Genomic DNA, 25,840 nt, shown 5'->3' on the forward strand with positions numbered 1-25,840 from the left:
ATGCTTAAACCCTAACTGTGATTCCTGTAGCACAATCTCTAAAACTATTCAGACTTATAGCAAAACCACTCAGTGAGTTTGCAAAACTAAAAGCACAAAAACTGCTTTGCACTCAGTTTGCAATTTTGTAACACACACTGTGCAAAACTGTAGGCACAATTCACTGCACAACACTCAATTACCAAATTTCCAACACACTCCTAGCAAAAGTATACACATGTATGGCTATCATTAACACTAATTTGTCAACTGTCTGGCACACTTTCACATGTGAAAACTTTTTTAGATAATTAGTTCACTTTGCAATCAGCCTAAGCACTATAATACAGGTAAGCTGTGTGTGCGGAGTACAATGGAGGGAGCAGGAAGAGTGAGAAGTAGAGGAGGCCGAGGAAGAGGACGTGGAGGTGAAGAAGTAGGATGAAGAGGACGACAAGGACAAGGAGGAGCAAGAGGAAGACGAGGAGGGGGGAGAGGAAGAAGTAGGATGAAGAGGACGACAAGGATAAGGAGGAGAGGGAGATGAGGAGGGGGGAGAGGAAGACGAGGAGGGGGGAGAGGAAGATGAGGAGGGGTGAGAGGAAGGGTAGGAAGAGTAAGAAATAGAATTGCTGATGACATCAGAGCTACAATAGTGGACCATGTCATCAACCGTGGAATGACCCTGAGGGAAGCTGGTCAGCCTAACTCGAGCCGCTACACTGTATCAAGTACCATAAGGACATTTTGAAATGAGAATCGGTGAGTACAGTCACTTCGCACAAAGACTTGTAGCACTGCCATATGCCAATGAGAAACACACCAATACCATTGATGTAAAAATACTGAAATTGTGACTTTACAGAGTTGCTAGATGACCAGATGCTGGGGCAGAGGAAGCATGTTCACTGCAGACCAAGTAACCCATATAGTCATTATGGCGACTGCAAATAATCCTATACTTGGAAATGAACACTTGTGTTTGTTTTGATGTGTTTGAATAAACACCAGTACTTGAAGTTTGGATCCCTCTATGCTTATGGATCTATGACAGAAGTATGAGCTCAAACTGACATAGCCTACCTTGTGCACAGAGAAAGCAAAAGCCAGATGTGTTTTGTATTCATACCATCAGTGTGCAGTTGGCGCATTGTGTGCTTAGTAGATGATGGCTTGTGTGTACTGTTTGATACGGAAACACCATTTTTACAAAGGTGTGAAGAGTTAATCTAGTTAATCTCTGTGTTTGCTTTTGCAAGAGAACTACAATGTTTTGATTATTGGGTGACAGGTTTTCTTATTTGTGTGAAGAGTTTTACAAAATTAGCCAATAGTTACAAAAAATGTGCTTAAGCAATGAGAAAAAACTGTAAATGTGCCTGTGAAACTGAAGGCTGCTCCTCACTGAAGCTCCTGTCACATGCAGTCCTTCCATTTAACTAATCATCAGAGAAATCACACAGATCTGCAAAAAAACAACACATTTTTCAGCTGCTTGGATGTTTTTGGTCAATTTATGTTTTTCAGGGTGCTGAATCCAAAAACTCCACTTCCCTCCATCACGTGCAGTTATTTACATTAAAAAAAGCCCAACAGCGGTGAAAATAAATCACTATTCTGAGCTTCTCACACCACCAAACCCACCGCACCCGCCCGCCTGCTGAAGCCCCTCAGTACCTCACGTTTTCTACTTTTATTTCTCAAGAGTCTTAGAAATATCTTAGAAATATTAAGTTAATGTAAGAAATCCTTATTGGATATGTTTTTGACTCAAGTATAGGATTCCAGAGTAAAAAAGGAAATTTTGCTTAATGAAACTAAAAACATGAGTTTTGCAAGAGAATCTGACCAGATCCATCCATCTTCATCCGCTTTATCCGAGGCCGGGTCGCGGGGGCAGCAGCCTAAGCAAAGAGGTGTAATGTATGTAATTTTTAAAATATTTTCCTGGTTTCAGTGAGTAACAATCTATAAGAAACAGTCAGGAAATCCTGTGCAGTGTTTTGGTTGCAGACCTGTGTAATCATACAGTATAAAGGAGGTTAAGAAAGGAGAAAAATGATTGAGGCCGGAGCTGTACATGGTTTGGGAATGTAGGATGCCTGAAATGACCCTTAGATGAGGTGACTGGGGCCAAGTCCTCCTCCCAGTGAGACCATGGCACAGACCCAGCACACGCTGGAGATATCGTCTCTCCAGCGTGTCCTGGGACCATCTCAGTGTGTCTCCTGAAGTGCTGGAAGAGGTGGTTGGGTTGGACCTGCAGCTGTAAAGGGGAGGGGTGGATGTGCTACATTTATTTTACATTAAAGGAACGATGTAAAGTCCAGCCTGATGTCACCTTATGCACAAATAATCAGTCCCAGTGTAGAGTGAGGAGTCAGCTGATGAATGTAGCACAAATAATTTGAAATAAAGAGTCGGTGCAGCTGGTGACCGTGTGTTTCTAAAGTAAATGAAGTGGTCTTTCTTACTTGCTCTCCATCTCTGCTCTTCCTCTTGCAAATGCTCGTCTTGATCAAGGAGAGCAAACAAAGGAGCGAAGCTGTTCTTCACTGCATCCTCACTGCAGAGCATTAGCTTGTGTAATTGTGCACTTGCACAACTCTGACAGCGTTTCCTTGTTTGTTTCAGACTTTCATTTTCACTGATGGTGATGACAAGGAGCTGCAAATGAGGACTGGTAAGAGGAACCAGTTTTACAGGGAAAAAGGATGACAACCAAAATGTCCCTCAGACTGCTGCAGCAGTGTGATCACATGTTGTACTGACACAGTGGAGACTGTGCACTGCTGTTTGTGCAGTACTGACCTTTCTCACAGCGTGTGTACACTCATCCTGATAATGAGAATGCAATATTTGAAACTGTTGATGTTCAGCAGTATTTTTTGATACCATTTGGACAAACAAAAGCTGTTGTTACAACGTTAAAAATTAGACCTTTAAAAAGACTGAAGTAGGCTGAAAAATGATGACTGAGTCCACAGTGCTGTGAGTGAAACCTGACTTCTGGGTGTCCCAAAGCAAAGAAGCCCAGCTCCTGCCAGCGTGTCAGCACTGTGGACAGTTAGCTTTGAAATATTTAGAACTGAGATGCACGATGATGGTGCTGTCAGAGAAATTGCATCACATAAAGACAGTTATAGATCAATCACTTCCTGTTACAACACAGTTATGTTTGTGCTTATCTGCTACATTAACACAGCTAACAGATCATCTGCAGAGGAATGGCTTATTTGAAGAGTTTCAGTCAGGTTCCAGAGCTCATCACAGCACAGAAACTGAGCATAATATTTTATTACAGCCCTTAGAGTACACTGTTGTAGGTATTTGATTTGAATAATTAGTGGTTTGTATCATATCTATCTAATAGACTCCAGTTTGTTCATGTAAATGGAGAGTCCTCTTCACACACTGAGGTTAATTATGGAGTTCCACAGGGTTCAGTGCTAGGACCAATTCTGTTTACATTATACATGCTTCCCTTAGGCAGCATCATTAGAAGACATAGCATACATTTACACTGCTATGCTGATGACACCCAGCTCTATCTGTCCATGAAGCCAGATAACACACACCAATGAGTTAAACTGCAGGAATGTCTTAAAGACATAAAGACCTGGATGGCCGCTAACTTTCTGCTTCTTAATTCAGATCAAACTGAGGTTATTGTACTCGGCCCTGAAAAGCTTAGAAATATGGTATCTAACCAGATTCTTACTCTGGATGGCATTACCTTGGCCTCCAGTAACGCTGTGAGGAACCTTGGAGTCATTTTGACCAGGACATGTCCTTCAATGCACATATTAAACAAATATGTAAGACTGCTTTCTTCCATTTGTGCAACATCTCTAAAGTTAGAAATATCCTGTCTCAGAGTGACACTGAAAAACTAGTTCATGCATTTATTACTTCCAGGCTGGACGACTGTAATTCATTATTATCAGGAAGTCCTAAAAACTCCCTGAAAAGCCTTCAGCTAATCCAAAATGAGAGAGAGTCGAACAAAACCAAAGGTGGAGGAGTGTGTTTCATGATAAACAGAAAGTGCTGTGATGCCAGGAGCATTTCTACTCTCTCCAGCGGCTGCTCGCCACATCTGGAGTTCCTGAGCATTAAGTGCCGCCCTTTCTATCTGCCCTGTGAGTTCACCTCAGTCATCGCCACGGCGGTCTACATCCCACCCCAAGCAGACACAGGTATGGCTTTGTCCGAATTACATGATGTGCTGAGCTCGCTTCAAAACAAGGACCCGGGCGCAGCCCTCATTGTAGCAGGAGACTTTAACAAAGCAAACCTCAGACAAGTCATGCCAAACTTTTACCAGCATGTCTCGTGTCCAACGAGAGGGGATCGGATTTTGGATCACTGCTACACGCCATACAAGCAGGGCTACAAAGCTGTCTCACACCCGGCTTTTGGGAAGTCTGACCACAATGCCATCTTCCTCATTCCCCAGTATAAACAAAGCATACGGAGGGAAGACGTGACCACGAGGGAGGTAAAACGGTGGACTGCCCAATCAGAAGCTACGCTACAGGACGCACTCAACGACGTCGACTGGGACATGCTCAGAGCATGCGCAGTCGACAACGAGTTTACGGAAGTAGCAGTATGCTTCGTCAATATGCTAGCGGAGGAGATTATCCCCACTGCGAGAGTCACCACATTCCCAAACCAGAAACCGTGGATGGACAGATCGATCCGCACTGGAGTAAACGCCAGGACCGCCTCCTACAACGCGGGTCTCACCACTGGCGATATGAGCGCCTACAAAGCGGCCTACAAAGCGGCCTCATACGGCGTGCGGCGCGCGGTGAGAGATGCCAAACGCAGGTACCGGGAACGTGTGGAGTCCCGCTTCCACCAGGGCGACACACGGAGTATGTGGCACGGACTACGCACCATTACGGACTACAAAGCCAGGGACACTGCGCCGATCAACGCTGACTCTGCATTCACCAACGAGCTGAATCGATTCTACGCCCGTTTCGAGGTTAGCCAGGCGGCTAATGCTATCTACCGCCTGACTACCGAGGACAGTGATGTCATCAGCGAGAGACCGGTGACCAGCATCGCGGAGCATGACGTCCGAGCGGCACTGAGGAGAGTGAACACAAGGAAAGCGGCGGGGCCAGACGGCATCACCGGCCGTCTGCTGCGCTGCTGTGCTGACCAGCTAGCAGGTGTGTTCACTTACATCTTCAACGAGTCCCTGGCGAAGTCTGTGGTCCGCACATGCTTCAAAAGATCCACCATCATCCCTGTGCCCAAGAACAGCAAACCCTCATCCCTGAACGATTACCGGCCAGTTGCACTGACCTCGGTAGTAATGAAGGTGTTTGAGAGGCTGCTGAAGAACATCATCTCCTCCTCCATCCCAGACACCACAGATCCGCTGCAGTTCGCCTACAGATCCAACAGATCCACAGAGGATGCCATCGCCCACGTCCTACACACCACACTCAGCCACGTGGACAAGAAACAGGGTAACTATGTGCGAATGCTGTTTGTTGATTACAGTTCAGCGTTTAACACAATAGTGCCCTGCAGACTGTTCACAAAGCTCAGGGATCTGGGACTTAACAGTCTGTGTGCATGGGTGTTGGACTTCCTCACTGGCAGAACTCAGGTGGTGAGGGTGGGCAGGTGCTTCTCCAACAGCATCACCATCAACACAGGAGCACCTCAGGGATGTGTCCTCTCGCCACTGCTCTACTCCCTCTACACTTCAGACTGTGTGGCCACCCATGGCTCCAACACCATTGTGAAGTTTGCTGACGACACAGTGGTGTTGGGTGCCATCTCCAACAACGATGAGGTGGCCTACATGGATGAAGTGAAGAATCTGGCATCGTGGTGCCAGGACAACCACCTCCAGCTGAACGTCAGCAAGACCAAGGAGCTGGTGGTGGACTTCAGAAGGGGTCAGCACAGAGACTACAAGCCCATTATCATCAATGGAGCTCCAGTGGAGAGGGTGCAGTCCTTCAAGTATCTTGGTGTCCACATCTCCTCAGACCTGACATGGGCTGCCCACATTCAGGTCCAGACCAAAAAGGCTAGGCAGCGCCTGTATCACCTACGACAACTGAGGAAGTTCAGGGTCTCTCCAAAGATCCTCAGGATTTTCTATACAGGCGCTGTGGAGAGCATCCTCACACAGAACATGACATCGTGGTTTGGGAACAGCTGTGTGAAGGACCAAAAAGCTCTCCAGAGAGTGATCCGTACAGCAGAACGCTGCTGCAGGATTGCTCTCCCCCCGCTTCAGGACACCTACACCAGGAGATGCCGGACTAGAGCAGCGCAGATACTGAAGGACCCGTCCCATCCTGGCAACAAACTGTTCCAACTTCTGCAATCTGGTAGAAGGTTCCGCATCTTCCGGGCAAGGACAGAGAGACTCAAGAGGAGCTTCTATCCCCAAGCCATCCGTGCCCTAAACACACACACCCGCCCTCTCACATCATCTATAATTGACTGAGACAGGACTCTTCCAGACACTAAACCAAGGCACAATGTACATTTCAATTCCTTTAATTTTAAATATGTTTATATTGTCTATCCTGTAAAATAGTCAGATGTCTATTCATATTAATGTACAGAATTCACCTGCTTGCTGCTACTACTGCACATTCACACAGAGTATATACTATATGTGTGTGTGTGTGTGTGTGTGTGTGTGTGTGTGTGTGTGTGTGTGTATATGTATGTCGAGGAGTGTGTCAGGCTACATTTCACTGTGTGTTATACTTGTATAACTATGCATGTGACAAATAATAAAGAACCTTGAACCTTGAAAATGCTGCAGCAAGAGTCCTGACAGGGACTAGAAAGAGAGAGCAGATTTCTCCTGTTTTGGCTTCCTGTTAAATCCAGAATTCAAAATCCTGCTCCTCACATACAAGGTCTTAAATAATCAGGCCCCATCTTATCTTAATGACCTTGTAGTACCATATCACCCTATTAGAGCGCTCCGCTCTCGCTCTGCAGGCCTACTTGTTGTTCCTAGAGTATTTAAAAGTAGAATGGGAGGCAGAGCCTTCAGTTTTCAGGCCCCTCTTCTGTGGAACCAGCTTCCAGTTTGGATTCAGGAGACAGACACTATCTCTACTTTCAAGATTAGGCTTCAAACTTTCCTTTTTGCTAAAGCATATAGTTAGGGCTGGACCAGGTGACCCTGAATCCTCCCTTAGTTATGCTGCTGGGGATTCCCATGATGCACTGGGTGTTTCTTCTTCTTCACTCACTGTCTGTTTATAAAACTCTTAGAATTTTGCACACAGCTCTGCAGGAGTCTATTCAAACCCTTATGCTGTCTCATCACAAAGATAATGTGCTGTAGCCACATGGATCGATGCAGATCTGAAACAAAGCAGAGTTACTGCCATTATATCCAGTCTACATATGGAGATGCAGTGGGATGCTCTAAGAAATCTTAGGTTAAAGTCTTTTCTGTTGTCTCTTCACCAGGAGCTAACATCATCAACACTAACTGCTCAGCAGCTCACACCCGACAGGCTCTGTGCTGCAAGATGTCTGTAGAGTACGATAAATTCATCGAGTCTCAGAGGAAGTGAGTGATTGCAAGGATGGAGCAGTTAGCTCTGACTCAGCCTGCACGTCTGACCCTGTGTGTTTGCGTCGTAGGTGGTTCTGCCACGTGGATGATGACAACTACGTGATCCTGCCCAGCCTGCTGCAGCTGCTCTCGTCTTACCACCACAGCCAGGACGTCTACCTGGGCCGGCCCAGTCTGGATCACCCTATAGAGGCTGCAGAGAGGGTCAAGAGTGACGGTTCGGTGGGTCAGCTTTCCGCTTTTATGGCTCCACTCGCACACAAATAAGGGAAATTTGGCGACGCTGTCCACAGTCCCCTGTGACATGAAAGTTGGCGACATGTAATAAGAGCTAGCTAATGTGCTCTTTCCTTTCTGGTTCAGGTGTCTGTCAAGTTCTGGTTTGCTACAGGTGGAGCAGGTTTCTGTATCAGTCGAGGTCTGGCCCTGAAAATGAGTCCGTGGGCCAGGTAGGATGCTGCCTCTGCTTTGAAAGGATTTCTACGCTCTTATATTTTGTACATTCTGGTGCAAAATATATACATTTATACACATATGCATGCTCTTTTCAACTCGCATCAAATCTCTGCGCAGCCCTTGTGAGGGTGACACGTCCTCTTGATTTTCTGCATGGTTGATCCTGAGAAAGCTCAGCTTGGACACTGTTGTCTTGTGTTTTCAGTTTGGGGAATTTCATCAGCACAGCAGAGAAGATCCGACTTCCAGATGACTGTACCATCGGCTACATCATCGAGGCGCTGTTGGAGGTCGCTTTGACACACACGCACCTTTTCCACTCTCACCTGGAGAACCTGCAGAAGCTGCCCATTGACACTGTGCTGGAGCAGGTGAGCCAGAGGTGGCCGGGGACGGCGTTTTACAGAGCTCTGAAACAAAACCTGAAAAACTTCTAAATGTAGTTCAGTTAACAGATTTTATAAAATGACCCACAAAACCAGTGTGAACTAAAGGTGAGCGGGAGATGATACCAACCCACTCAGTTTGATAACGGAAGCTCAGATTCATCCCAATATAGTTTAATATCTTGATGCATTTAGGAAACATTTAGGAAATACAACCTTACAAAGAATTCAGTTCAGTTTTATTTACACAGCGCCAAATCACAACAGTCGCCTCAAGGTGCTTTATATTGTACGGTAGACCCTACAATAATACATACAGAGAAAACCCAACCAAGGCTCAGGGGGGGCGGGGCCATCTGCTGTGATTGGTTGGGGTGAGAGAAGGAAGACAGGATACAGACATGCTGTGGAAGAGAGACAGAGGTTAATAACAGATATGATTCAATGCAGAGAGGTCTGTTAATACATGAGTGAAGAAGAAACACCCAGTGCATCATGGGAATCCCCCAGCAGTCTACGTCTATTGCAGCATAACTAAGGGAGGATTCAGGGTCAGCTGGTCCAGCCCTAACTACATGTTTTTGTATTTAATGTTTGCTCCTCCTTGAATCGCTACCTTATCGTGGTGGAGGGGTTTGTGTGTCCCAGGGATCCCAGGGGCTATGTTGTCTGGGGGCTTTTGCCCCCTGGTAGGGTCTCCCATGGCAAACTGGTCCTGGGTGAGGGACCAGACAAAGAGCGATTCAGAAGACCCCCATGAAAAGAATATCGAGGGAACAGTTTACCCTGCCCGGGATAGGGTTACCGGGGCCCCGCCCTGGAGCCAGGCCCGGGGAGGGTGCCCGAGGGCGAGCGTCTGGTGGCCGGGCCTTAGTCCATGGGGCCCGGCCGGGCACAGCCCGAAGAGGAGACATGGGCCCATCCTCCCGCAGGCCCACCACCCGCAGGAGGCGCCATAGGGGTCGGGTGCATTGTGAGCCGGGTGGCGGCCAGGAGCGGAGGCCCTGGCGGACCGACCCCCGGCTGCCAAGACTGGCAATAGGGACATGGAATGTCACCTCTCTGGTGGGGAAGGAGCCTGAGTTGGTGCGTGAGGTTGAGAGGTACCGGCTAGATATAGTTGGGCTCACCTCTACGCATTGTCTGGGCTCTGGAACCAGTCTCCTGGAGAGGGGCTGGACTCTGTCTCAGTCTGGAGTTGCCCCTGGTGAGAGGCGGCGGGCTGGGGTGGGTATTCTTATATCCCCTCGGCTTGCTGCCGGTACGTTGGGGTTTTTCCCGGTGGACGAGAGGGTTTGTTCCCTGCGCCTTAGGGTCGGGGAACGGGTCCTGACTGTCATCTGCGCTTATGCGCCGAGTGGCAGTTCGGAGTACCCAGCCTTCTTAGAGTCCCTGGGGGGGGTGCTGGAAGGTGCTCCACCTGGAGACTCTGTTGTCCTGCTGGGAGACTTCAATGCTCACGTGGGTAACGACAGCGAGACCTGGAGGGGCGTGATTGGGAGGAACGGCCTCCCTGATCTGAACCCGAGCGGTGCTTTGTTATTGGACTTCTGTGCTAATCACAGTTTGGCCATAACGAACACCCTGTTCGAACATAAGAGTGTCCATAAGTGCACGTGGCACCAGGATGCTCTAGGCCGTAGGTCGATGATCGATTTTGTAATCGTATCACCAGACCTGCGACCATATGTTCTGGACACTCGGGTAAAGAGAGGGGCTGAGCTGTCAACTGATCACCACCTGGTGGTGAGTTGGATCAGGTGGCGGGGGAGGACGCTGGACAGACCTGGTGCACCTAAACGCGTAGTGAGGGTGTGCTGGGAACGTCTAGCAGAGGCCCCAGTCCGCGAGATCTTCAACGCACACCTCCGGCAGAGCTTCAACAGCATTCCGAGGGAGACTGGGGACATTGAGTCCGAATGGACCATGTTCAGCGTCTCCATTGCCGAAGCTGCTGCATTGAGCTGCGGCCGCAAGGTGGTTGGTGCCTGCCGTGGTGGTAATCCCCGAACCAAATGGTGGACACCAGAGGTGAAGGGAGCCACCAGGCTGAAGAAGGAGGCCTATCGGGCTTGGTTAGCCTGTGGGACTCCGGAGGCAGCCGACAGGTATCGACAGGCCAAGCGGAATGCGGCTCGGGCAGTGGCTGAAGCAAAAACTCGGGTGTGGGAGGAGTTCGGAGAGGCCATGGAAAAAGACTTTCGGACTGCCTCGAAGAGATTCTGGCAAACCGTCAGGCGTCTCAGGAGGGGAAAGCGGTGCTCTACCTGCACTGTGTATAGTGCTGGCGGAGCGCTGTTGACGTCGACTGAGAAAATTGTCGGGCGGTGGAAGGAATACTTCGAGGACCTCCTTAATCCCACTGACACGTCTTCCGGGGAGGAAGCAGAGTCTGGGGATGAGGGGTGTGACCCACCAATTTCCGGGGGCGAGGTCACTGAGGCAGTTAAACAACTCCTTGGTGGCAGAGCCCCTGGTGTCGATGAGGTCCGCCCCGAGTTCCTGAAGGCTCTGGACGTTGTAGGGCTGTCTTGGTTGACACGTCTCTGCAATGTTGCGTGGAGATCAGGGGCAGTACCTGTGGACTGGCAGACCGGGGTGGTGGTCCCCATCTTCAAGAAGGGGGACCGGAGGGTGTGTTCCAACTACAGGGGGATCACACTCCTCAGCCTCCCCGGGAAAGTCTATGCCAGGGTGCTGGAGAGGAGGGTTCGTCCGCTAGTCGAACCTCGGATACAGGAGGAACAATGCGGTTTTCGTCCTGGTCGCGGAACACTGGACCAGCTCTTTGTCCTCTCGAGGATACTTGAGGGTGCATGGGAGTTTGCCCAACCAGTCTACATGTGTTTTGTGGACCTGGAGAAGGCATTCGACCGTGTCCCTCGGGGCGTCCTGTGGGAGGTGTTGCGCGAGTATGGGGTGTCTGGCCCATTGCTACGGGCCATTCAATCCCTATACAACCGTTGCAAGAGCTTGGTTCGCATTGCCGGCAATAAGTCGGACTCGTTCCTGGTGGGTGATGGGCTCCGCCAGGGCTGCCCTTTGTCTCCGGTTCTGTTCATAATTTTTATGGACAGGATTTCTAGGCGCAGCCAAGTGGCGGAGGGCTTTCGCTTTGGTGGCCTCAGAATCTCATCTCTAATTTTTGCGGATGATGTGGTTCTGTTGGCTTCATCGGGTGAGGGCCTCCAGCTCGCACTGGAGCGGTTCGCAGCCGAGTGTAACGCAGCGGGAATGAGGATCAGCACCTCCAAATCTGAGGCCATGGTTCTCAGCCGGAAAAGGGTGGAGTGCCCACTCCGGGTCGGGGATGAGTTCCTGCCCCAAGTGGAGGAGTTCAAGTATCTCGGGGTCTTGTTCGCGAGTGATGGGAGAAGGGAGCTGGAGATCGACAGACGGATTGGGGCTGCGGCTGCAGTAATGCGGACGCTGCACCGGTCAGTCGTGGTGAAGAGGGAGCTGAGTGTAAAAGCGAAGCTCTCAATTTACCGGTCGATCTACGTCCCTACCCTCACCTATGGCCACGAGCTGTGGGTAGTGACCGAAAGAACGAGATCGCGGATACAAGCGGCGGAAATGAGCTTCCTCCGAAGGGTGGCTGGCCTCTCCCTTAGAGATAGGGTGAGAAGTTCGGCCATCCGGGAGGGGCTTAGAGTAGAGCAGCTGCTGCTCCACATCGAAAGGAGCCAGCTGAGGTGGTTCGGGCATCTGGCAAGGATACCCCCTGGGCGCCTCCTGGGCGAGGTGTTCCAGGCATGTCCCACCGGGAGGAGGCCCCGGGGCAGACCCAGGACACGCTGGAGAGATTATATCTCTCGGCTGGCCTGGGAACGCCTTGGTATTCCCCCGGACAAGCTGGAGGAGGTGGCTGGGGAGAGGGAGGTCTGGACCTCTTTGCTTAGGCTGCTACCCCCGCGACCCGACCTCGGATAAGCGGATGAAGATGGATGGATGGATGGATGTATACATTTGTTTAGATTCACTAAAATCCGTCATTTTCACATAAAGGGGGTTTTCAGTGGCAGCAGCTGTGACGTCAGTCTCCATTAAATGTTGATTTATTGTACACTGTATGATTGTTTTGCTGTAGGTGACTCTGAGTTACGGAGGGTTTGAGAACAGAAGAAATGTAGTCGGTGTGGTTGGAGGGTTTTCACTGGCTGAGGACCCCACAAGGTAAACACTGACACTCGCTGTGTCTGAACATCAGGAAGCATGGTTACGTTTACCATCTGTATGAGCTGCGATCACAGTTGTTCTAATTATTGTTGATGGTTTCCTGTAATGAACTCTTTGTGTTCACAGGTTTAAGACGGTCCACTGCCTTCTGTATCCTGACACTGAGTGGTGTCCAGAGCTCAAACCGCGCCACAGAAACTGAATTCCAGTGTGAACATTTATCCTGCAGAGTCGCTCTGAACTCTCTCTGATATTCATTAAACACACAGTGAAGCCTTAAAAACTGAAGCCAAAGAAGCTGTTTGAAGACCATCCAGGCCTGCAGAGCAGAGTTTCTCCACTTCTAACACGCTTTTAAGAGTCGACCTTCTCTCAATTCAACATATATTTGTAGCATGTTTTTTATGGTCGAGCGGAAGCTGAAAAGGTGAAGTTCAAGAACAGCGCTCAGGACGACAATGAGGCGTTCACTTTTGCATCTACACCGAACATGAACGTGATTGGATGACACATGATGATCTTAGAAAGCCTCTCTGAGACCCTCAGTGACCCTGGTTGAGCTCCGGGTAACCGCGGGGCGATTATCTGTGAGTGACTGTGACTGTTGCTAAAGTCACGCTAACAATGATGGACAGCTGGTGTACAAATGCTTCATGCGTGTGCAGGTTGTGCGTCGTTCAAGCCAACAAAGCCAAAGTTGTTTTTAAAGGGCGACGGTAAAGCCGAGGGGAAAATCATGACTGTAAAACGCAGCCTCTCTTCTCCCTGAGCTCGGCGAGTTTAGGTCAACAGCTCTTACATGACAGATGTATGTGGAAACCTCTCTGTTCCTGTTACTTTGGTAAATCCCTGACTGGAGTTTAAAAGCTTTTTAAAAAGTATTAAAACAGTTTGAAGGAGGTAGAAGATTGCTGGTTGGCTGTTTCAGCTGCGGTCTGAAGAAGCATGAGGTCTATTATTGTGACGCCTGTTTTCTAGGGCTGCAACGATACACAAAATTCACGGTTCGATATTTTTTCGATACAAAAAAATGTTCACGCCTTTTTAATTTGTCATTTATTAAAATTATAAATATATATTTTAACTCAAAAGTACAGTTTTTAAATTTAATGTTGCTGAAACAACAAAGGGATAAAAAAAATAAATCTATCTGATTGAGGAATCACTCATCTTTGGAAAAGAGTTTATTACAGAGAAATGTCTCTTTCAAAATAAAAGCTCTACTATCCGCTTCTTCTGGGCTATATTCTCAGCAGCATATTAAACATATCAGGTCCCCATAAGGAGAATCCTGTGCTAACGGCTGTCTAAATGACTCGGGTAAAGTTTGTAGCATGCGTGCTTGTTGTTTTTGTCTGCTTCCACTTGTCTTTGCACTAGGATGATGTCGGAGTAAATGTGCAGTCATATTCGTTGTGTTCCCACTAGTGCTGTCAGCGTTAATCTGAAATGACGTTAACGCCACAACACGGCAAATCTCCGTTAACGAGCTACCGCGGATCGCCCCGTGTGTGGGGCTGGACGGCCAACACGCTAACGAGCTAACTGCGCTAACACACTAGCTCCCACCCATGTAATTGAGCATTGCATGGCACATCCAACATACTGTTTTACTTTAGTCCATGACGCGCTTACCTTCAGGGTCATACGTCACATGAAAACCAAAATAATTCCAAACGCCAGATCTGAATGAGGGTGGGGGAGGTTCAATTTGCCATGTAAAGCACTTTGTGCTACATTTTTTCTGTATGAAAAGTGCTTTATAAATAAAGATTGATTGATTGATGTTGCAACGAGCTTAGCTTCTGTCTCGCTAGCTTGCCCTGCGCTCAGTGGATCTGCGCTCGACTACTCCGCCTAGGCTGCACTGTCGAGCGCAGATCCACTGAGCGCTCAACACAGACAGCACCGTCAGAAGGAAAGTTGATCAAATAAATTAAAAATGTTGTATTGTTCGATATATATGCGTACCGAACCGAAAGCTCTGTATCGAACGGTTCAATATCCATACGAGTATCGTTGCACCCCTACTGTTTTCTGTTTCTGTGTGATTAGACGGACTGCTGCAGAGGAGCAGATGGTGGTAAAAAGCGACACTAACATCGTTCTGCTGCTTTGTAGTTTAGTTTTAAACAGGGTCATTGAAAGATTGGTGTTTGCTGTGAGTCCAACATGTAGACGTGCGCACAGGAAGGACCTCACTGTACTATCATGTACTTGTACGCTCACGATGCAAGAACAGGATGTTCATTCTATTAGGATCTGAGGTCATATGAAATATTAGTGACAGACATGAACTTGGATCAACATGAATGTTTGATACGAGTAGACATGTGACCTCCTGTCTGTGGCCGAGCGCTGCTTTGCTCCTGGCACTCCTACAACGTTACCAGCTGTGGTGACGTGGGGAGTGTCCGTGCGGACTCTTTGGGTTTTATGTAAACCTGCTTTGCATGTCTTGTAGTTTTAGCTCCACAGGAATGATGGGCGGTCACAGGCTGGAGTAAAGCCAACCTCAGCATCAGTTCATGAAATGAATAATGTTGGTTGTAGTTTGGAGCTTCAGTCAGGTCCAAGGGTCAGCACTTTGTTTTCACAAACACCAGCAGTGATTCAGTAATAATAAGCTGTAGCTTACACTTACAGTGGATGTTTGCTTCCTGCAGCCTGTTCTATCAAACAGGTCCTGCTGTCAGTAGCACACAGTGGTCAGCACAGCGTAATACGAGGCTTATTCTTTTAGCTGCAGGAGCCCCAAATCAGGCTTCATAGCACCGACCAGCAGCAGCATCTTCTGCTTTTAGACGACTCTACACATTTACAGCATCCTGACCAGTGAGCACGGTGCAGGGATGTGTCACCGTCGAGTTTCTCGTGTGAAGATTTTTGCTGAACTTCCACTGCTCTGTCTTTCAAAGAGAGGAGAATGAACCGGTTCTTTGTCTCCGCCCACTCTGATCTGTATATTCAGTCACTTCTGCCGGTGAAAGCTGGTGGTGTACAGCACCAGCCTGTTTGCACAAGACTAGAAACCAAACCCCACACCACGAGTCCCACTGCAGGTCAGTGAGTGAGTGTGTTTTTGTCAAAGCTGCCACTGCTTTGTTGTCAATAAAGCTTTCCTGCATTCCTAAGTGTTTCTGTCACATTGATCTATTGAAGAGAAAACCACATAACCGAGACGATGCATGGAAATATTCAGTGTCATGTTGAAATCGCACGTCTGTCAGATTTATAGGAGGTTGAGTCACACAGCCTCCTCGGGAGGGTCTCCTTATAATTAAACCACAAACTGATGAGCTCGCTGGGATCAACATGTGACGTAGTCCTTTATCACAGCTGAGTGTCCGTGGATGGAGCACAGACAAAAAGGAGTGTGCAAATGAAAAGCGGAGCTACAAGTGAATTCAAAAATAAAATCAGCAAGAAACAACTTTTCCAGTGTAAGTTTTAAAAATCTATGTAATACCAGTTACCTCGATGCCTTACAGCATGGAGTTCAAAGTCACCGCTTTGCTTTTGTTGCACACAGCATCCAAAACACCAGCTTAAAATAAAAGTCAGTGTGAAGAAGAGGAAGGGCAGACGATGCAGTTTGATGCTGATGAATGAAAGACGAGGAGCTTTCCCCTCAGGACTGCAGTTCACGCTCCGAAATAAACAGCTAAGCTTTACAAACGTCAACATGAGTGCACACTCAGACATGAGAAAAACCTCCGGATCAGACCTGGAGCTTCAGCACAGATCGAGGAAAGTCGTGAGGAAGCATTTCAAGCCCAGACTGACATCAGAGCTGCAGAGGACGACTGTGTCATCAACGCTGAAGCCTGACCTGGAGGAGGTCAAAGAGCCCAACAAAACAGCTACAAATCAATTGCAGAGATGCTGCAAACTGAAGAAGTGATGACACATCGACAGACATTCAGAGAAATGTGGGAAACTGAGTACGTGCCAGAGGACCCGGGTGGAGCAGAGCTGCTGCTCCTCCACACTGGAAGGAGCCAGGGGTGGATGTTCTGAGTCGTCAATGTGAACACCACCGTGTACACTACATTTGTTGATTAGAAAAACACCTGGAAGACGATGTGACGCCTCTTCACCCTGAACACATGCTCAGGATGCAGCAGGCAACCAGCCTTAAACGGGCCGCTAACAAACAGGACAACAGGAGGAGCTAGGCTACAGCACGGAGGTCACATGTTCCCTGATATTTAGATAAGAAGGACTTTATTTTAGGAAAAATGCTGTGATGTTACTCAGCATTTTTCCTCTAATAGTTTGTCAGTTTTCTTTAGTTGCGCTAAATTATCCAGAGGATATTCAGGACCCCGGGGCCCTGCACCGCTGGGGGCCACCCAGGAGGCACATAAAACTAACTTGAGATCTTGAAACTCTAATTATTGGTTTAATGAAGTTATTTTTCCATATCTCACCAGCGTCTCTCTCTCCAACACTGACAAACTTGTAATTTCTTAACTTAATTAGCTTTTTTAGAAATGTCAGATATTTATTTATTTATTTTATTTAAAAGGAGAAAAATATTTACCCCTTTTCTACTAATGGACATGTGCCAAAAGCATTTCCTGAAAATGGATGGGGGTTTCTGAGTTGTGCAGACTAATAACATTATTTCTAACGAGTCTTCGTATATTCTTCAGTAACACTCACTGTTTTAAATGTTAGCACAGAGTGTGCAGGTGGCCCGGAAACACAGAAACATCAACTCTGATTAGAACTTCGCAGTGATCACGTTCAACAAACGAGCTTTTGGATAACAGATGATCAAATCTGTGACCTCATCATATGATTTATAATTACATGCAGATCATCCCAGTGCCTGAGAGGAACACGTGTGTCCAAGTATGTGATGAAATACATCAAATATATATTATGCAGAAAATATTCAATAACGTTAAATGGAGAAGTGAACATTTAGTGGGGGGGCAGGTTACAGTAGATCTACAGACACATTTAGTGTGCTGTGGAAATAAATCACAGCAGTGTTTCATTGGATGATTACAGTGACTTAAACTAGAGGATGCATTTGCTGCAGTGCGAATGCTGAGAGCTGAAATGTTCAATGTGCTGAATCAACAAATCTTCCAGCTGAAGGTGCAGAACTGTTGAAAGCTGAAGTGTCAAAGTTGGAAAGTAGCTGAAAATCTTTAAAATGTAGGGGAGACCGGGGATGGTTGTAACGTGGGTCAGTTGTAACACTTCCAATTTCTCCAATCAGGGCTAAGTTTCAAATGATGTGACTCATCCTGTGCACGCCCAATTCAGTTCTGCTATCACATGTGAAAAATCAGCACATTTTGTCAAACACAAACAATTTAACATGAAAAAAAGTCATTTGTATGCCAAAAAGTACGTTTTTCTACTTTATTTCAATTTGTAATAGCATTATCTGCTTTGCAGTTAAACTCATCAAACTTAAATTATGTTATTTGTATGTCTATGGGGATATATTCTGTGTAGGTCTTTAGTGCTAATGTTTTAGCCGTTGGCTGTAATGTTAGCTAGTTCATGGCTATAGGACTCTGGGTCAGTTGTAACAGCAACAGTCTGGGTTAGTTGTAACAATAATGCAGATGTTACCACACTATTACTTTAACTTATATTAAACAAGTTGGGGCAACGACATCAGCAGAGAGAGGTTCACTGGTCACATTTGTATATGTGGTTAATGCCATTGGCAACACAATTACTTCACTGTTTGTGTTCCCACACATACATTATGCAGACCTCTGTGTCAGAGATGGACCAGTAGGAAGTACTGGTAGTGGAAATAAATCAGGATGGGTGCAAGAAACAGATTCCCTCATCGTTCTGAAGCACTTTGCAAACCACACCAAGGTAAGCCAGGATAAAAAGTAATGGAATTGCGATGCTGGTGAACAACTACATTTTTTCAGCTTCATTGTTATGTTCAAAATTGGTGCAAGAGTTGTAGGTTATAATGCCCACTGAGCCAATGAGGCCAAACTCAAGGAAGACCAACCAAAATTAATGAAATATTCAGTTGCAGAAAATTCCATAATTTGTCTTTTTTGGGGGGTTGGAATATGTTCAAAAGCTAGATTTCTGCATTCTGTCACACACACACACACACACACACACACACACACACACACACACACACACACACACACAGCTACATAAATGGCTCTAAGTGCATTCATGTGTTGAATAAACAAAGATTACATGTTAATATTTTGTTAGTACCCTTATTTCATTGTGTTACATTTCACCCCAGGATATGTTACAACTAACCCAGACTATGGGGTTAATCGTAACATTTCACTCTTCGTGTTTGAGACCATACCATGCAATGGGTAATTGTGCTGCAGAGAAAATAGCTGCACATGTAAATACTTTGCATTACATTTTGAATCCACTACCTTAAAAGAGCTCCAATTTACAGACAGAAATGTCAAAAATGTTACAACTATCCCCGGTCTCCCCTACGTTAGAAAAAGACGACTAATGATAATATGAACTTTAAATGTCTAAACTCAAGAATCTCAAAGCATCAGTGACTTTGTTCATCTTCTTCCGTGCCGCGTGGATGAGGAAGCTGACGTTTAGGTCCTGGGAGATGGTGGTTCCCAGAATCTGGTTTACTGTGTCCACTGGGCATGAAGGAAGATCAGATTTGGTGGTGTTGGTTTCAGCCTGAAGCCCACCATCATCTCCAGCTGGAGGCGGTTGATGAATTTTGTAGACTTGACTCCTCCCATCATCCCAGCTCTGCTGTGACACCAGCTCTCCCACCTGAACGTGATTCGTTGTGTTTATTTCACCAAAGATTCAGCAACTATAAAAATTCAACTCAAGCATTGAGCTGTAAGCATTTACATGAGATTTTCTTCTCATATAGACATCTGAAAGGAAAATATTCTTTCACCATAGATGCAGAAACACCGATGAGGGACTTTTTATTTGATTTTGTACAGCGGGACTTGTTTTTTCTTTCCTCCTGATTTGAACGTCTGCAGACGTCTCTGTGCAGCACTGCTCACTTCAACGAGCAGCTGTGGATTTTCCTGAAAAACACTTTTGCGGTGACCGGTTATAAAATATGACTTTTGGGGATTTCACAGGAATCCGGGAGCTTTGCAGCTCTCCGCCTTATATGGCAGGGCTGAGCGCGTGCTCCGTGCCTGTCCACGGGCTGCAGAGTGACCTGGAAGACAAACACGGTGTAGAGGCGGAGGACACGCACACACACAAACACACACAGCTCTGTCCGCTGCGCTGTTGGTGAGTACCTCTTCTGTCATACAAACACAAAACACGAGGAACAGCACAGAGAACACGCGTGGAACATTTCACACTGGAAGTTTTAGCCGAGCTAAGCTCGCTCAGCACGTTCAGCCTGAGTGTCACGTGACTCGTAACTCCGTCTGTGGCGCTTCCACCTGCAGCGGCTCGCTCACCCACGCAGGCCGAACATGGAGGCTTCGTTTGCAGGTAAACGGGCTCTGGTCACCGGAGCAGGAAAAGGTAAAGGAGACACGCACACGCACGCACACGCAGCGACACCAGCAGGCTGCTTTATGAACAACATCCACCTTCGTGCAAATGCCCCCACCAACCCCAGTGTGGTCACGGGACACGAGACTAAGGCTACGTTCACACTGCAGGTGAAAGCGCATCAAATCAGACTTTTCTGACCCTCTGCGACTCATATCCATCATGGTGACAGTGTGAACGGCACAAATCCGATATTTTCAAATCCGATCTGGGTCACTTTCGTATGTGGTGCTGAATCAGACGCATATCTGATGTTTCAGAAAGCGACTGCTGCTTGATGGTCACGTCGCATTAATTCCGTCTTTTACGTCACTGACGCAAGACAGACGCCAACTATCAGCGCCGGAGAAGACATCGCGAACCTTCCTGGCCCTCCAGTGAAACTGTTGGGAACAACGTGAATATTTTATTTGTGCTGTATAATCTGCAGATTCTGACAGAAATCTGCAGCTATCCTTTGAAGCAGCGCTCCTCTGAAACAGCAACAAGGATCATTATTAGATTATCTACATTATTATGTCAATAACAAAATAACTTAAAGCAAAAACTGGGAAACGTGAAGTCCGAAGTCTTTATATTAAGGCCGTCAGTCAAACATACTGTTGCTCTGGGTCTAAACAGAGCGCGTTGTGTGTGACGTCTTCTTTTGCGCATGCGGGCGCTTGAGCGTTCACACTAGAGCGCGTTTGCTGTCACATTTTATTTGTACTGTGAACGAGCAGACAAAAACATCGGATTTGATCAAAAATTCGGAATTGAGCATCAAGACTTGCAGAGTGAACGTAGCCTAACTCTCCTCTCATGAAACTGTTTCTGTTTTTTACACGAATCAATGCTTAATGTAAAGTTTCATGTGATTTCCACTTGAGCTTGATTTACAAACAAGTTCCTGAACAGAACATTAAATGTCAGCAGTGATGTTGATTTCATTTACACTCAAACACAAACCATCATAGCTCCTTGTGTGGCCCCAAACGGAGGCTGCTGTATAAACGCGTCCTTCACATACATCAAGTTAGACAAATATAAAACACAACACTAACATGTCCTTCTGTCGGCTTCCAGCCGTGTTACAGACGTTTAAAGTGAGACAGTGTTGTGGACGATGAAGTTACTGATTACTGTGAACTCAGCAGAGTGTGCTGGAGGAATCTGATGACACTGCACGGAGCCTGAACCAGTGTCATCAGTGAGAAAGTGGAATAACAGGAGCTTTGTTGGTGGAACGAAGCCTAAGACATGTGTGGAATGTGTGTGTGTGTGTGTCCACTCTGTAATCAGTCTTTGTGTTTATGGATTCTTGTGTCCCAGGGATTGGTAGGGCCACAGCTCTGGCTCTGGCACGCTGCGGGGCAAAGGTCATAGCGGTCACACGAACGCAGGCCGATCTCAACAGCCTGGTGGAGGAGGTGATCACCCCACACACACCCATCTGAGGGGCCCCAGCCCTGACCTTTGACCCACACAGTGGACTGTCAATCAGCATAAAGCATATATGCACGTGTAAATGCACCGTTAGGGAACCGACAGCGAGGAGCTGGAGAGGCGTGTGGGTCTGGTATTATCGTAGGGTCCACCTTACAATATAAAGCACTTTGAGCTGACTGGTGTTGTGATTCAGTGCTGTATAAATAAAATGTCCAAGAAGAGTCCAAAAGAAAAAGATACATTACTAAAATGATATATATGGATTATAAAAGCACAGAATTAACAAACAAATATTTAGGAACCTTTCTAAAGCCTCTTTAAAAAAAGTCCCAGTTCAGTTTTATTTATATTCACAACAGGCGCCTCAAGGTGCTTTATACTGTAAGGTCGACCCTACAATAACACATACAGAGAAAAACCCAACAGTCATATGACCCCCTATGAGCAGCACTTTGGCGACAGTGGGAAGGAAAAACTCCCTTTTAACAGGAAGAAACCTCCAGCAGAACCAGGCTCAGGGAGGGGCGGGGCCATCTGCTGCTGGGGAGAGAGAAGGAAGACAGGATAAAGACATGCTGTGGAGGAGAGAGTCATATCTTTAAAAAAAACGTTACATATAAAAAATCCAAAATGTCCTCTTTCTGCAGAGAGACTTGACGTCACCGTAGCTTTAGCTTTAGCTTTAGCTCTGTGCCTGGAAGATGTCAGAAACCCATCACAGCTGTTCCTGTCAGTTCTCTGATGGAGCGTCTGTGATGCACAGATAAACCTAAGAGACTCTAATCGACTCTTTGCCTACAGCTTTGATCTGCACAGTGAGATTTCTTCTCAGTTTAAATCTTATTAATAACTCATCCAAACCTTTTCTGACTCATTATATCAAACAGATTTTAATCAGCTGACGGCGGCTGATGACTTTAAAAGCTGTTTAATGTAGTTTTCACTTGAAGTAGAATCTGCAGTATGTTCGTCATGCAAATACAATAATAGAGAAATAATTTTTTTCAATCTGCACGGCTAACATGAGAAGCATTTCACTGATTGACTCTACGGCAGCAGCTGAAAGAAGAACAAAGCTACCCTGCACACAGTTGGTCTGACCTCAGAACAGCTGTTCAGCATCTGGATTTAGTTGTTCTCGTCAGAGTTTGCTGTTTGTGAGGAGGCCTGTGACTGATTCAGTTCTGGGGCCCAAACTCATTATAAATATTTGATGTCTCTTGTCTTCCTTCTAATTCGAGTCCGTCTGCTTTTGACTTCCTGTCACAGTGCGCCTCCATCACCCCGGTGTGTGTGGACCTCACAGACTGGGGGGCCACAGAGCAGGCCCTGCAGGATGTCGGCCCTGTCGACCTGCTGGTCAATAACGCTGCCTGCGCCAACCTACAGCCATTTCTGGAAGTCACACCTGACAAGTTTGAGGAGTAAAGCAAATATTCTCAACTTTCATATTTGTTACTGAGGAAGTACCAGCCATAAGGACACAGCACAAGCCTGTGAGCCCGAGGCCAGAGCCTCATCATGTGCTAACCTGTCACGTCTGTTGTGTCTTCCAGGGCTTTCAGTGTGAATGTGAAAGCTGTGGTGCAGGTTTCTCAGGTAAAACAAACACGGCCTTTATTAAACCACGGTGTTTCCTTTCTTTGGATTTGATTCGTGGGAAATGCATTGCTTTGAAGTTCAGCTGTGAATGAACCCGTCACAATGAGTGTTGGACAGGGTGCTTTAGAAAACGTGTGATTGGGACTTACAGTAAAAGTGTTTTTTTACCTCGATATTAAGAAATGTCTCGTGTAGATCTGAAAGCTCCGGCTCTATATCTGTGTTTCGCCTGTCGGTCTGAGCCGTGCACAAATCTGTGCTTAAAAAATGAGCAGATGACATTTTGTTACATGAATTGTTTGACGCTGATGTTATTGGTTAAGTTGGGTTTTGGAAAGTTTCTGTAACAAAGCTCGATGCAGTTGAGTGGAGCTTGTAGGGTGTTGGGTTGACCCGTCTCATTCATCAAACTGCTTCTGTGCAATGAGACAAAGCTCCGTCTGTTGGCAGTTAGTGGCTCGTGGTATGAAGGCCCGGGGATCGGGAGGCTCCATTGTTAATGTGTCCAGCCAGGCATCGCAGCGCGCCCTCAGAGAGCACGCCGTCTACTGTGAGGATCACAGACATGGGCGCCACAGCCTCTATCACATTTAAACGAAGAAGCCCAGTGAGGGTAACAAACTGAGCTTCTGTTTCTGCTCTGTGCTCAGGTGCTACCAAAGCGGCTCTGGACATGCTGAGTAAGGTGATGGCTTTAGAGCTGGGACCACATCAGGTACACCACTGTCCTGTTCCACACGTCCAGCTTCCACCTCACAGTTACTAATGCTAATGTGGTTAGCTCAGGTGCATCTTTGTGAAAGCATTAACTGAGTTAGTGATGCCACAGTTATCGTTCAGTTCGTGCTGTCTATTTCTAAATGATCAGGAAATACGGGGAAAACAATATAAGCTAATGCAAGAAACTGTCCAGGAAATGATTTCATGTGAATATTAATTATTCCTGTTCAAGTGTCAAAGTCATTTACACGTGTGCCTCACGTCATGTAAGGTGTTGAAAAGCATTGGAATACTTCGATGAGACCTGATATAACAGTGAAACACTGCCAGCACACACCAATGCCAGGACGGCTCACTGCACTGTGAAACAGCTTCTGCAAACTCATATAGCCTGGTGTGGTGCTGAGAGAGAGAGCAGCAGGTTCATAATCATACACAGGATGTAGGCTTTCAAATCCCAGGAGAGACCCTAAGTGACCCTTCGCTCTCTGAGGACGACAGGCCCGAAAGCAAGTCTGCAAAATTCCCACCTGCACCACAGTGTGATATGTGCAACATAGTGAAGGAGTTGTGTAAAAAGTCGCTGGCAGCTGGTGTCAGTGGTGTCGGCACCAACCTGACACCAAAGTCCACACAGAGTTTTGTAAAGGCTGCATCTAAACGACACCTGAATCAGTTCCTGTGAACTCAACATTTACTGGAAGCAAACAACAGGACAGCAGCCAACACCAAACTTACTTATAAGTTCTATGAGCCAGTGTTTTAAAGCATGTATGAGGTTCATACAGTCGCTTTAGGAGGTTACTTTAGTTACTGCTGCCTGTCCGGCTGTTAACATGAAGTATTCAACAGTCTGATCGGGGTCGTCTGAACAAAGATGGGATCTGACGTCTGTTCGGTGACTCGATTAACTCAGGTGTTGTCTTGTGATCAGATCCGTGTGAACACCGTGAACCCCACAGTGGTGATGACTGACATGGGTCGCTTGGGCTGGAGCGATCCTGAAAAAGCCAAGAGCATGAAGTCCCGGATCCCCCTGGGCCGCTTCGCAGGTCAGTTGCAGCGGTCTTGGTCAGACATGTCCTCTTAGATCACATCACTGTGTTTGTGTTCAGCTCCTGTATGCATGGGAGGAAGTGTTACCCCACAGACAGGTGACGAGTCCACAGAGTGAGACCAGTTTGCATGATCCCAGTCGAGGGTTAGGGACATAACACTGATAGACTCAGTCCTGCCCTCTCGTCTGCACACGATCCTCCCCGTGGTGTCAGGGTTAGCTCTGTAAAGCTGAGTGTGATGTGTGTGTCTGTGTGCAGAGGTGGAGGAGGTTGTGAACAGCATTTTATTCCTGCTGAGTGAAAAGAGCAGCATGATTAATGGAGTCACTCTGCCGGTGGATGGAGGCTTCCTGGCCTGCTGAGCCACATCAGCCCATCGTCCACCTGCTCGGAGCAAAACTTCACTTGCAGATTTCTTCTTCACTGTGATTGTCTCCAATATAACTGGACTCAACCAGCGAGGGGCCCGAAGGATTGTTTGACCCATTGATGGAATTTGTGCTATTAAAAGATAAAAACATGCTGCTGCATTAAAATCAGTATTAAAAACAAAAACTCTGTTTAAAAATAAATTGTTTGTTTTTTACTGAAATATAAATGATCACAGTGACTAAGTCACCGACACATGAAAACAGAAACGAATGAACTCTGGGTCCTCTTTATTTACAGCACCGCTCCACAGCTGAGGCGAAGTGAGGAGCTGAGACGCAGGCCTTAGTAAAGTTTAGTGACTGGTTCAAAGTGACAGAACCACTGGACTCTTCCTAACCAGGCCGGTTCTGCTTATTAATTTGGCTTCACGCGCTGCAGGCTCTTGTAGTTGTTTCAGTGCTGCAGTAAAGAATAGCAAAGAAGAACTGAAGCCTGGACGTGTGCTGGAAAGCCTGCTGATGAAGCTGAATAAGAGCCAT

General features: G+C 46.9%; 2 protein-coding genes across 4 annotated transcripts in view; both read left to right on the plus strand.

Moving 5' to 3' along the window:
• rfng (RFNG O-fucosylpeptide 3-beta-N-acetylglucosaminyltransferase) overlaps window positions 1-16,024 on the plus strand; it is a 23,192-nt gene extending 7,168 nt beyond the window's left edge. For both annotated transcript variants that reach the window (XM_086270948.1, XM_086270947.1), the window contains 7 exons: window positions 2,614-2,662; window positions 7,456-7,558; window positions 7,633-7,786; window positions 7,928-8,013; window positions 8,226-8,391; window positions 12,497-12,582; window positions 12,712-16,024. In XM_086270948.1, coding sequence (XP_086127074.1) covers window positions 2,614-2,662; window positions 7,456-7,558; window positions 7,633-7,786; window positions 7,928-8,013; window positions 8,226-8,391; window positions 12,497-12,582; window positions 12,712-12,787 — 720 coding nt within the window. In that variant the 3' untranslated portion in view covers window positions 12,788-16,024. The remainder of the gene's footprint in view (window positions 1-2,613; window positions 2,663-7,455; window positions 7,559-7,632; window positions 7,787-7,927; window positions 8,014-8,225; window positions 8,392-12,496; window positions 12,583-12,711) is intronic.
• Window positions 16,025-19,405: 3,381 nt separating this feature from the next.
• On the plus strand, window positions 19,406-25,501 carry dcxr (dicarbonyl/L-xylulose reductase). Of its 2 annotated transcripts, XM_086272534.1 has the most exons (9): window positions 19,406-19,848; window positions 20,013-20,091; window positions 21,433-21,530; window positions 22,819-22,973; window positions 23,106-23,148; window positions 23,602-23,701; window positions 23,802-23,866; window positions 24,806-24,923; window positions 25,188-25,501. In XM_086272534.1, exons 2-9 carry the CDS (start codon window positions 20,040-20,042, stop codon window positions 25,289-25,291), a joined length of 735 nt encoding a protein of 244 aa, XP_086128660.1. In that variant the 5' UTR covers window positions 19,406-19,848; window positions 20,013-20,039; the 3' UTR covers window positions 25,292-25,501. The 2 variants fall into 2 exon arrangements, with proteins under 2 accessions (XP_086128660.1, XP_086128661.1); XM_086272535.1 differs by lacking the exon at window positions 19,406-19,848 and having other exon boundaries at window positions 19,855-20,091.
• Window positions 25,502-25,840: the final 339 nt, after the last annotated feature.

This window comes from Aulonocara sp. 'chitande type north' Nkhata Bay, linkage group LG18, assembly GCF_057382095.1.
Source record: "Aulonocara sp. 'chitande type north' Nkhata Bay isolate Kocher_YH1m ecotype deep benthic linkage group LG18, A_spYH_male_GT1.1, whole genome shotgun sequence".
Classification (NCBI taxonomy): domain Eukaryota; kingdom Metazoa; phylum Chordata; class Actinopteri; order Cichliformes; family Cichlidae; genus Aulonocara; species Aulonocara sp. 'chitande type north' Nkhata Bay.